An 11,434-nucleotide genomic window follows, 5' to 3' on the forward strand; every position below is an offset into this window, starting at 1 on the left:
TCCGTTACATAAGTCTGCCCGCCGTCCGCCCGCAGAGCGCCTCCCTCGGGGCAGACCTTTGCTCAAAGGTCGCCTTTTCCCTCGTCCGAACGATCGTACTTTGTCTGGCATGTGCAGCGTGACAGCAGCCCGCTGGAGAGAACAGAACTGAGCATGACACATGAGACAGAAGTCTAAACACCACCCGGCCTTCCCTATCCCTCGTTCCCACCAAGTACGGACACCGCTCGCAGCCGAGTTCGCCACTTTACAGGATGTACCGGAACGCCAAGTCGTCGATGTCGGTCGTGTTGTCCTCCTTTGTGGCCGGGCGCGGCTTGGCCTCCTCGACGCCTTCCGCGGCGAGACGGTCGCGGCGGCGGTTCTCGCGGCGGCAAATCCAGTAATACGCGAGCATCGAGAGGATGTACGCAACGTACAGACCCTGCGAGAGAGCGAAGGGGTCAGAGGGGACCATAGAAGAGACGGAAAAGCCCGCGCGAGACGCACGATGATGGCGTTGGTCGCAGTTCTGTACAACGGGGACTCCCGGGCGAGGAAAAGTTGGGGTCCAGCGATGCAACCCGTCGCATAACCGATCTGGGGGTGAAAATGGGGCGTTAGGGCTCTTCCAGGCCATCCCAGGCCGTCCAGGAGCCTCTCTGGAAGCTTCGGACGCACAAAGTAGGCCACAGAAGTCATACTCTTGCGAGTCTGCAAGTGAGAGGCGTAAGCATCTTGCATCAAGTCAGACGCTTGCTTTGCAAGGGGGAGAGTGGCCGCAGAGACTTACGTGACCCTTGAAGTTCGAACTGATGACACTCATGTTGACGATGTACGTCGACGAGTTGCACGTGGCCATCCAGTCTGTTGACGTGAAGCAGGGCCAGCAAGTCAGCGTGAGCTAGCAAACCGGAGAAGGGCAGAACGAGGTGAATAGGAAGAGAGCAGGAGCAAAAGGAGGACGAGGTGAAAAGCGACGTACAGCCGCCTGTGAGTGCCCACTTCATAGAGAACGGGAGCGCGCGCATCATGATGACTCCGACAAGCGGGATGAGCGTGATGGCCACCTGGATCCAAGTACGCGAGTTCGGGAAGAACATGAGTGAGATGGCGGCAATCTGGACGGCCCAGCGGGAAAGGTCAGCGTGAGTTTGACTGCCTCCCCTTGACAAGCAAACTTACCCAGATGGTGGCGAGCTGCAGACCGGGTCCAGGAAGGCCGACCAAAAGAGTTTTGAACGGCGTGAACCCGAAGCCGGCGATGACGATGGATCCCATCACAACGACGGACGTGATGCACACGAAGAAGGCCCACAGGAAAACGATGTAGAAGCGCGGGTCCTTCAACGTCTGCCAGAATTGGTGCCAGTCAAAGTTGGAGTGCTCGCCGGACTGTGCAGGGAAAGATTGTCAGTCCAGAGGGCAGCAAGCGACGACCCCGCTTTGCGGGCACGTCGCACAATGACACGGGCAATAGTGTGGAAGCAGCGCCGAAGCCGCAGAAAGGAGGCAAAGAAAAGTGAGACGAGTTGACTTACTGCACGCTCCTGCGCGACACGCTGGACCGCAACCTGGCGCTCCTCGGGCGTGAGGTACCACGCGGTCATAGGCGATACGGGGACGAAGACGAAGAAGAAGATGCCGCCGATGACGGTCAAGCCGGCCGCAACCAAGAAGGAGACACGCCAGCCTTCGAGGGCGGCACCCTTGATTGAGCCGCACCCGTACAGCAGCAGGGCGCCAACGATCTGCGCAAGTGCGTTGGCCGACACAAATACGGCAATGCGGATCGGCTGCTCGGCCTTGCGCCAAAAGACCGACGACATGACGACGAAGGCGGGAGCGACGGCCCCTTCTGTGAAACCGAGCTGCGAGGTTATTCGTCAGTCAGTACGGATGTTCACTCCTCACAGAACATGGCGTAGAGGAGAAAGACGGCCGCGCAAGGCGAGCAAAGTACACGAGGAAAGCGACGCACGAAGAATCGAACGGTAGCCATGCCAGCGAAGCTGTGCGCAGCGGCCTGGCAGGCGACAACGACAGCCCATACCATGATCGACACCGCAACGAAGGTGCGGATGGGGAGTTTGTGGAGGAAGTACAGGACGGGGAATTCGGCGATAAGCTGGCCAAAGTCTGCAGGGGCCCACACTTCAGTCTGAAGGCCTTCCGAGGCATCTGAGCGGCTGGAAAACATACAGAAGATACTTGCACACCAACTGTAGTCCTGACCGACTAGGTTCAGGTCTGTACGCATGCCAAAGATGGCGGCATAGGACAAGCCGATCTGCGCAAAGCGATCCCGTTAGTTCTCCACCGCCGGACATAGACGTCGACACCCCGTGCGGACCTTATCGAGGTAGTTGAGGCTGCGGGGTGGCCAAGAGGATCAGTGCGCGCCCATTGAGAGACCAGAAGAGGATCGGAGCCGGGAGGCAGCGCGGCAACAGCTCTGCTCCTGCCGGTGCGCTCGAGGTCTGCGCTTACCCGAAGATGATGGCGAAAGCAGGTAGCACGGTCATGTCGAGCTTGCGGCGAACGCGGCGCTCGACGGCCGGGTCAATCTCGACGAAGGCCGCGGCATCGTGAACCTCTGGCTGGGCAAGTTCGCCCTTGCCGTCGAAGCTCTTCTCGTCGGAAGCGCTCATTAAACCGATGGGGATGGCGGAGCAGCGGTCGGAATGGAAGAGTCGTGGGCCGCCGGTTAAGAAGGCGAGAGCGAGCGATGGAAGAAAGAAGGGGACGGAGAGAGCTAGCGAAAGAGAGCCCAGAAACGAGAGAGGCGTGTGGAGGACGGCAGCTGCCCGGATCGAGATAGCATGGGTTGGGCGAGCGGGGCACAGAACGCGAGCGGCCAAGCGAGAGAAGCGCGGCCGACAGAAGCGGCGAGCGGCCGCGCCGGCGTCGGCCACCGTCAAAGATTGCGCGACCCCGCTCTCCTCCGCACCTGCGGGGTCGCCGCCGCATTTCGCTGCTTCGAACGGACCGCTCGTCCCACTTGCGCGCCAAGCGGCCGACAGCGGAAGCGGCCTACTCGGTTTCTCCCGGCGATGAGCGGTCGCGCTCCGCGTCGGCTTCACTCGCAAGCACCTGCCGTGGGCGAATCGACTTGTACGACACGAGTCTGGGAGACTGAGCGTCGGGTCACGTTGCAGCGGGACGAGTATGCGGGTGCACTCGTTACTGCAAGCCGAGTTGCCCTCCCTCGGGAATAGTACAGATGATTTCACGACGGAGACAGGTCCGCTTAGGGTGACAAGCGCGAAGACCCGCACGAGCCACTCTCCCCTCTTACTAGATTGCTCCAAGTACACGAGCAACGTCCTTCCGTGCGTTGCAGACAGTCAGACTAGAAGACCCGAGAGAATCCTTGCGCAAAAATGGCCAGGGGAGAAAGGTGAAGAGACGAAACTCTGACAGGAGCGCCGGCAGCCTACTGCTGATGTTTGGGTGCAAGGTTCCAGCACCCCTTGATGCGCTGCTCGGTGAGGAGCGCGATGCCGTCGGTGCGGTAGTCGTCCGTCTCGATGTAGGAGCCGTGCGATGAAAAGACCATGTTGCGCGGAGCCTTCTTGCTGTAGGCGGGCCAGCGCGGGGCGTCGCACATGTCCGTGTGCGCAGGCGAGAGCGAGTGGATGAACGACACCCACGAGCGAGTCATGAACCGACCAAGACTGTGGTCACGCTCGCGCGGGCCGATCGTGTCGGGGTTTGAGAAGACGTAGGGGATCTGACAGCGCAGTCAAAGATCAGTCCATCAAGAATATCGCTGAAAGCGCCGACCCGTACTGACCTCGGTAGCGTGCGTGGCTGAAGGCGCATCAAGCAGAGGGTCAGTTGCAAAGGTCAACACGCAAGAGACTGGAAAGACAGGGACGCACCGCCAATGGAGATGGATCCGTTGTATGGGACCTGGTGGAAATGGTACGAGAACGTTGGGTTGCCAGCCTCGGCCATCAGGCTGGTGATCCAACGGCGAGGAGCATGCTCAATGGCGTCGTTGAAGATCGAATTCATCTACTCATGCGGCTTAGTCAGTATGAGCTGATCTGCTACAAGAGACCAGACACGTACACGCTTGTCCATGGTACCCGAGCTGAGAAGGCCGTCACCAGTGTTGAGCGGGATACCAATCGACGGGTCGTCCGGGTACGCGGCGAAGAGACTGTCGAAGGCATCGGGGAAGACAACATAACTTGCTGTTTTAGGAGGAGCAATGTAAGCGACCGGTCAGATAGAGGAGAAGAGAGCCTGGGACCTGCACTCGTTCAAGCTTGTCACGCCCGCAATGATGTCCGCTTCAGTGTTGCAGCCGGGAGTGCCGAGAACAGTGCCCTCGTCGGCGTTGACCTGTGAGGCGAGAGGTGAGGATGCATCCTGAGTGTGGAACGAGAAATGAGCCCGTACACCCATGAGGAGGGGAACGTTGACGAAGTGCTTCTCAGCCCAAAGCTGCACCGGGTGCTCCTCGATGAGCTTGCCGTCGATACTCGGAAGGAACGTGTCCCAGAACGAGATAGCAATCTCGGGCAGGGACGGCGCCGTCTTCAGGCAGGCGAGGTCGGTGCAGTTCGACGCGGCGAGGAGTGCGTTCCAGTTCGCCTCGCGCTGCTCCGTCACGTTATGCGTGCAGTTGACCTGATAGAACGAGCCGGACTCGACGATGGCTACGGAAGCGGGCGGATGTCAGCCGTGCCCAAGAAAACGCACGGACTTTGGGAATCGGTAGCGCACCAGCCCGGAAAAGGTGCTGTTCGGCGCCGCCGTAAGCGACGAGGTGTTGAAGAATGGCGGTACCACCAGCACTGCGGGTTGGGTGCCTTGATCAGCAAGACTTCATTGGACACGCGCATCGGCTGCTCGCGTAGAGCGCTGGCGCCTGAACCCACTCAAATACACGCACCTTTCGCCCATGATAGTGAGCTTCTCGGGATCTCCGCCGAAGGCAGCAATGTTTTCGTGGATCCACTGCATCGCGAGGCGCTGGTCGAGCAGACCAAGGTTCTCGATGCCCGCCTTGTGCGCTTCGTCGCCCGACGGAAAGCCGAGTACAAGCAAGCGGTAGTTGATGCTCGTGAAGATCTGCATGCAGTTGAGTTGAGTTGAGTTCCGCTGATGCGCAATACTGCAGAGCCACGGCTTACGATGGGCTTGCCCATGTCGACAGACTCCTGGACGATCCACGAGCCGTTCAGGCTTGACTGCGCCGAGGAGCCGGCGTAGAAGCCCTGTGTAAGAGCACCGCGTCAGTACTGGAAACTACAGATGAACGTTTGATGCCACTTACGCCGCCGTGCAACCACAAGACGACGGGGAGTCCCGAGCCAGAGCTGGCAGTCTCAGGGCGGATGATGTTGATCGAGAGGCAATCCTCCGACATCTTCACGTCGCCCGCATCGCCTGAACCCCAGCAAGCATCGGAATAGGTCGAAGCGTTGAAGCCTTTGTCCGGGAAAGTCTGCTCGAGAGGCTTCGAAGGTTCGAAGCGAGTCGGCGGCGCAGCGTACGGAATACCGCCAAAGAAGTGCTGCCCGAAGGTTGGAAGCTCGATGCCGTTCACTGTGCCATTCTGGATCTGGACGCCGACGGAAGCGACGTGAGCGGACGATTTGGCGACGGGCTTGGCGCCGACGCCTAGCGAGCCCGCGAGGGCAAGCGCAATAGAGGTTGCGAGAAGCATGCTAAGTCTCCGATGACGAAACAGCAGCAAAGCAGATCAAGCGGAAGCAACCGCAGAACACCGGAATCATCGAGAGTATCGCGCCCGGCCGACTTGAGGAGCTCGCAGAGGCGACGCAGGGGATGCGGGCACCGGCGAGCAGCCCTTTTGGCCGCTAATGGGCGCTCTCCCGCCCTGAAACACAGCGATTCTGCCGAGCGGTGCCGCGTGGAGAGAGGGGACGAGGCAATCTTTCCGCGCGCCCCGCGAGCGGCCAACTCGCTGGCCGCTTGGCCGCCGCTTCTCCCTCGGGCCCCCCGCTTCGTGCGGCCCAATGCTAATCGTGATCCGGGCCGTGTTCGCGCGAGAGGCGCTTCTCTGCTTTCTGCTCATCACCGCGCAGCAATGCCGTCCGCCGACGCTTTCCTCCCCAACGGACACCAGGAACCTGTCGAGAAGCCCTTTCCCGGCCCCTCGCATACTCGCCCTAGCCTGTATGCTCGTTTGCTGCTCTGCTGAAGCACACGCGACTTTGTTGACTTGCTCTCTCGCAGACTCCCGAAGCTCGCGCTGAAGCCTTGGGTTGCCGCGCCCTCGGCTGGCTTCCTCTTCACCAACGCGCGTGTCGTCGACCCCGCCGCCGGCGCTCTCCTCGACGGTCTTCACACGGTCGTCGTCAAGGGTGGCAAGGTCACGCACGTCTACCCGGTCGACGAGCCGGACCTCCTTGCCGAGGCGGAAGAGCCTGCGCTGAAGAAGGTCGACCTCGACGGTCGCTACCTCTCGCCAGGTCTCATCGACGGGCATGTGCACGTCACCGCGGTGCCGGGTGTTCGCACGATCGGCGAGCTGGTCCGCACGCCGGAGGAGGAGATCCACTACCGGACGACCTACGTCCTAAAGGAGATGCTGCTGCGCGGCTTTACGACCGTTCGCGATACTGGCGGTGCGACCAAGTCGCTTGCGGACGCGATCAGCGAGGGGCTGCTGGTCGGCCCGCGCCTCGTCCAGTGCGGCAAGGCCATTTCGCAGACGGGCGGTCACGGCGACTTCAAGCCGGGCAAGAGCGGCGGAGAGCCGGGCTGCTGCGGCGGGCACTCTGCCTCGCTGGGGCGTGTTGCAGACGGCGTGCCGCAGGTGCTGAAGGCGGTGCGAGAAGAGCTCAAGGCTGGAGCCGAGTATGTTGTCGATTCTCTGATCTCGCTTGTTTTCGACTGACGCTCTTTGCTTTGCAGCCAAATCAAGATCATGGCCGGCGGTGGTGTCGCTTCCGCGACTGACGCTATCGAGACGATCCAGTATTCGGCCGAGGAGATCCAGGCCATCACACGAACGTGCTACCAGATGGGCCGGGTCCACACGACTGCGCACGCTTACACCTGTGAGGCAATCCGGCACGCCGTCGACAACGGTGTCAAGGGCATCGAGCACGGTAACCTCATCGACGCCGACACGGCCAAGTAGTGCGTACAACCTCTCCGATTGAACAACAGGTCGGAGATCTGACGGCCTCTTCCGCAGCCTGGCCGAGAAGGGCATTTTCCTGACCCCCACGCTCTCCTGCTACGGTACGGCCGCCAGCATTACACTACACCGCGCAGAATCTGACCCTGGCTCGTGCAGGCATCATGGTCCGGCCGCCCTTTGAGGACTTCCTCCCGCCCGACGGCCAGGTCAAGAACAAGGAGGTGATGAAGAGCGGTCTCCAAGCGCTCAAGCTCGCAGAAGAGAACGGCGTGACGGTCTGTTAGTGCGTGAACATGTCGTCTCGAACAGTCAGTTCAGCGGGATTGACCGCCTCGACCCGCAGTGGCTCCGACCTTCTCACCTCGATGCACGCCCTCCAGACCGAAGAATTCACCGTGCGCGCCGAGGTCCTACCCTCTCCGACTGTGCTCCGTCACGCGACGACCAACTGTGCCAAGATGCTCGGCAAGGAGGGTCTGCTCGGCACCATTGCTCCGGGCGCCTACGCCGACCTCATCATCCTCAATGCCAACCCGCTCGAGGACGTTACCGTCCTTGATCGTCCCGAGGACCACCTGCTCGCTGTCATCAAGGAAGGCGTTGTGGCAGTCAGCTCGGTGCCGGGGCTGCGGACGACTGAGGAGGAGGAGCGCCAGGAGGCCTCCAGGTTGAAGAAGCGGGTCAAGCTCACCTAGACGTTTGTATCGTGTTGTATAGCTGTTCTCTTCTTCTCGTCCACGGCGGTTTCCGGTCTTCGCTGGCTGTCACAGCGGACCCTCGCTCTCGCATCTGCAACTTTGCGTTCCTGCGCATCTTGTCACGTCTGAAACGGGAGCTTCCGAAGGTCGAGAGAGCTCTGCTATTCCGCTCACGAGGCTCGCCCGCCCAGTCTCGCTCGCTCGGGCTACCGCGTGCTGTCCACCCGCCCCGCTCTTTTCCCTCCACCCATCTCCTCGCGCATCCAAACCCTTCGCTGCTCGCGCCTGCTGCCAGCAAGCACTTCAGATACACTTGTCCACGCTTATCGCTTTGTGCTCGTCGACGGCATGAGCGCTACGGAGGCGGTTGAGCCCGTAGCAGGACCCTCGGGCGAGTCGTCCGGAGGTTTGGCCCGACGAGCTCGCAGCAGCAGTGCGGACTTGCTACAGCCAGGTGCGACCAAGCTCTTGTGTACGGTCTGCTCAACAAGCCGCGCTGACCACTGTGCGAATCCCGCAGAGTCGGCACGCTTGAAGCGCTCGCGGCGGGACCGGCCTTGCGATGTCTGTGCGTTCTGCGTGACTGTTCATGATCTTGTACTTCACTGAACTGACGACGCTCTTGCAGGTCGTGCGCCCGACCATTCCCTGGGTGAGGAGGCGAGACGAGCTGTTGACACTCATCTGCAGGACGGCAGAAGCACCAGTGCATCATTCCCGTCCGCGGCGAGCCATGCAAGAGATGCCAAGCGCGCGCAAAGCCTTGTACATTCGACGATCCGCCAACAATGCGGGTACGCAAGCCCAAGGTTGACGTGAACGAGCAGGAGCGACCTGCTGGTCAGGCGACGCAGGTGTGTGACGCACTCACAGCTTTCTTGTCTGCACTGCACTCACCTAGTCAAATTAATAGGACGCTGCGCAAGGCTTGAGCCTACTATCGCGCAACAATTTTGCGCCCATTGTGCCCAGCCCGACGGACTCGCTGCATCCGTCCAAGGCGCGCTCATCCTCTCGAGTCTGTTCCACCTCTCGATTCATCTGTCATGCTCGAGTCAGAGTGTCTGACTGAACTCCGACACGGCAGTCCTCGTCGAATACTAGCGCTCGACAATCGTCAGATACGCTTCAGTCGGTCCTCTCGCTCGTACAGCAGCTCTCCGTACCACCAAAGCCGCACGTGTTCCCCGCCGATCCGACCGGCCCTTCTTTGGCGCCTGAAGACGGGCGCGCGGAGCTGCACTACATCAGTAGCCATGCCTTCAGCGACACGACTTTTAGCGTTGCCGACGAACACGTCGCCACGCATCCGGGCGATGTCTCTTTCCGCCAGGTCTCGAATGACCACGACCTGCCCGTTTTCTTTGTCCAAACCCCTTCGCTCATGTATGGTACTGCCGCTCCGGCCGCGCGTCGCCTGTACGACGCAGCATTATCGGCCCTCACACCTGATGCGCCGCAGCGCCTCGTGGAGATGTGCGTTCCTTCGCCACTTTGTGAACGAAGGCTGCTGACGACTGTCGCACAGCTACCTGCGCCAGACACAGCCCGCCTTGCCGATTCTGGATGATCAGGCGACGTCGGACATTGCAAGTTTGCAGCAGCGAGGCATCTCGTATGGTGTCCTCACCAGCTTGCTCGCACACTCGACATCATACGTGCGTTAAACCTCCGCACGTCTCGAACTCTCATACCTGATAACGTTGACCCTGCAGGTACACGAGATCCGCCCGGCGCACAAGCACCTCTGGCGTCAAGTTCTGCTCTCCCTGGAGGACGGCTACCGCCAGCCTACGCTTCAGACTCTGCAGCAAGCGCTCGTGACCATTAGCTCGCGACCAGCCATCAACCTAGCACAAAACCACATTGCCATGGGTCGGGTGCGTCTGTCTCGCGTGCTCTAACGATGAATGCAGATCAACTGACCTAGCCTGCACGCAGCTCACGAGCGCAGCCCAACTTCTCGGACTGCACATTGACCCGTCGCGATGGCGCATTCCCGAGTTGGAGCGCCGGTTGCGAAAGCGGCTGTGGTGGGCTGTCCTGATCACGGACAAGTGGCGGGCTCTCTGGTACGGGCGTCCGAGCAAGTGCGTTCCTCCCTACCGTTCATCTCTACGCGCACAAGCTGACAGACGTTGAGATAGCATTGCCCGAGACGACTGGAACGTCCCGCTTCCGCTTCCGAGCGACTTCGCCGCGGCAGATGCTTCCTCGCAGTCCTACATCGCTTGGTGTCGCCTCACCCTCATCGTCGAGTAGGTTTTATCTGCTCGCAATTCTGGCATTGAGCAAAGACGGGAGTACTGACCGATTTTCACAGCGCCATCCTCCGCGACTTCTTCACCGTTCGTGCAACATCAGAGCACGGCAAGCCTTCGGATCGACTCGCGCTGCTAGAGAAGGCAGGGGCAGAAGTGGCGAGCCTCGAGCGCGACCTGCCTTTCGTTCTGACCGCCCTGCCTGGAGTCGAGGCTCCTCCAACGACTCCGGCGCCGACGGGCGTCCGGAGCTTCCAGTTGTGCAAGCTTGGCGTCGAGATGACACTCCTGCGACTCACTATGGCTTCGCTCGAGAAGCCTAGCCCGGAGCAGCTTGTGCTGTCTTCGCGTACGGCTCTTGCCCTCGTGCAGACCATCGTCGAGTTCCTCGAGCATCTTCGGCCGGAAGACTATGGCGCCTTCTGGGCTCCTTGTGCGTTCACTCGCTCGTCTTTGTCCGCGAATTTTTGTCTGATTGATCTGTTCCACGATGCAGACTGCTCCTTCATCATTTCGGCCGCGGGCGCTCTCCTCATCCGCACCGCCATGACGGCATCGGCCGTCGACCCCACAACGCGCACAGCTTGTGGCGTCCTCTTTACGCGGCTTGTGGTCACCCTCACCTCGAGTCACCACGCCGCGAGGTGGGACGTTGCCTCGCTAGCACTCGACCGGATCGCAACGCTCCTCCGCTCGCTCAACGGCGACCTGCCAGAACTCATCCCACTCCTCCAGCTCTTTGGCCCGCCAAATCACGCCAACACCGCCCCTCCGTCAGCCGGACCGTCGGCTGGACCCCTCCTCTCGCCCACGCTTGCAAGACCGGGCGTCCCGCCTTCCGCCGCTCCCGCTCCCGCCATCCTTCTTTCTCCCTCGCATCCAGCCGCGCCTCAACGTGGCGCTCCCGCCGCTCCTCCGCCGGCCGACCAGCTCACTTCGCCCCAGAGCGAGCTCGACGCCTGGTGGTGGATGAACTCGGAAATCCTCTCGCTCCCGGATCACCTTGGCGCAGTCGCCGATGTCTTCGAAGGCTGGCCCGCATTCGATGATCTTGCAGGCTCGACCGCTGGGTCTTTCGAAGGGGCTGCGGGCGGCCAAACTGAGGGACCGGGCACGGACGCGTTGGGCTGGCAGCCCTTTGACCTGCGGTCGTTTCTCGAAGGGCCCGGCGCGATGCCATGGAGCGGTGCGGGTGTACAGCCAGGGCCAGTTCCGAACGCGCCGATGCTGTAGAGCTGTCGTTTGCATAAGCCAATACGGTCTGCTCGCGAGTGATCTGTTCCGAGAGGCAGCATCTTGCAGCTGGCCAGGAACGATCGACCATATCATCGCAGCAATACATCGTACAGAAATGTACTACGGCACGT

The 11,434-nt window shown here is 61.0% G+C and overlaps 4 protein-coding genes across 4 annotated transcripts; 2 read left to right on the plus strand and 2 right to left on the minus strand.

Moving 5' to 3' along the window:
• Window positions 1-247: 247 nt before the first annotated feature.
• Window positions 248-2,630, minus strand: JCM10292_005936 (uncharacterized protein; the record flags this gene model as incomplete). The annotated part of the gene is made up of 11 exons (XM_076649984.1): window positions 248-424; window positions 490-579; window positions 661-693; window positions 773-846; window positions 965-1,100; window positions 1,165-1,374; window positions 1,521-1,850; window positions 1,961-2,118; window positions 2,182-2,269; window positions 2,333-2,351; window positions 2,470-2,630. The coding sequence occupies 11 exons, from the start codon at window positions 2,628-2,630 to the stop codon at window positions 248-250; spliced, it is 1,476 nt and encodes a 491-aa protein (XP_076504448.1).
• Window positions 2,631-3,415: 785 nt separating this feature from the next.
• JCM10292_005937 (uncharacterized protein) lies at window positions 3,416-5,662 on the minus strand (the record flags this gene model as incomplete). The annotated part of the gene is made up of 10 exons (XM_076649985.1): window positions 3,416-3,712; window positions 3,776-3,792; window positions 3,864-3,999; window positions 4,057-4,177; window positions 4,241-4,332; window positions 4,390-4,649; window positions 4,717-4,787; window positions 4,886-5,064; window positions 5,127-5,210; window positions 5,270-5,662. The coding sequence occupies 10 exons, from the start codon at window positions 5,660-5,662 to the stop codon at window positions 3,416-3,418; spliced, it is 1,650 nt and encodes a 549-aa protein (XP_076504449.1).
• A 384-nt stretch (window positions 5,663-6,046) lies between these two features.
• Window positions 6,047-7,803, plus strand: JCM10292_005938 (uncharacterized protein; the record flags this gene model as incomplete). Its single annotated transcript, XM_076649986.1, has 6 exons — window positions 6,047-6,135; window positions 6,196-6,819; window positions 6,877-7,104; window positions 7,163-7,209; window positions 7,265-7,391; window positions 7,452-7,803. 6 exons carry the CDS (start codon window positions 6,047-6,049, stop codon window positions 7,801-7,803), a joined length of 1,467 nt encoding a protein of 488 aa, XP_076504450.1.
• A 565-nt stretch (window positions 7,804-8,368) lies between these two features.
• Window positions 8,369-11,300, plus strand: JCM10292_005939 (fungal specific transcription factor domain-containing protein; the record flags this gene model as incomplete). Its single annotated transcript, XM_076649987.1, has 9 exons — window positions 8,369-8,374; window positions 8,435-8,458; window positions 8,894-9,282; window positions 9,335-9,464; window positions 9,522-9,686; window positions 9,748-9,896; window positions 9,954-10,064; window positions 10,130-10,500; window positions 10,564-11,300. 9 exons carry the CDS (start codon window positions 8,369-8,371, stop codon window positions 11,298-11,300), a joined length of 2,082 nt encoding a protein of 693 aa, XP_076504451.1.
• Window positions 11,301-11,434: the final 134 nt, after the last annotated feature.

Source organism: Rhodotorula paludigena (assembly GCF_050403205.1).
Source record: "Rhodotorula paludigena JCM10292 DNA, Rt_paludigena_JCM10292v1_ctg30, whole genome shotgun sequence".
Lineage (NCBI taxonomy): Eukaryota > Fungi > Basidiomycota > Microbotryomycetes > Sporidiobolales > Sporidiobolaceae > Rhodotorula > Rhodotorula paludigena.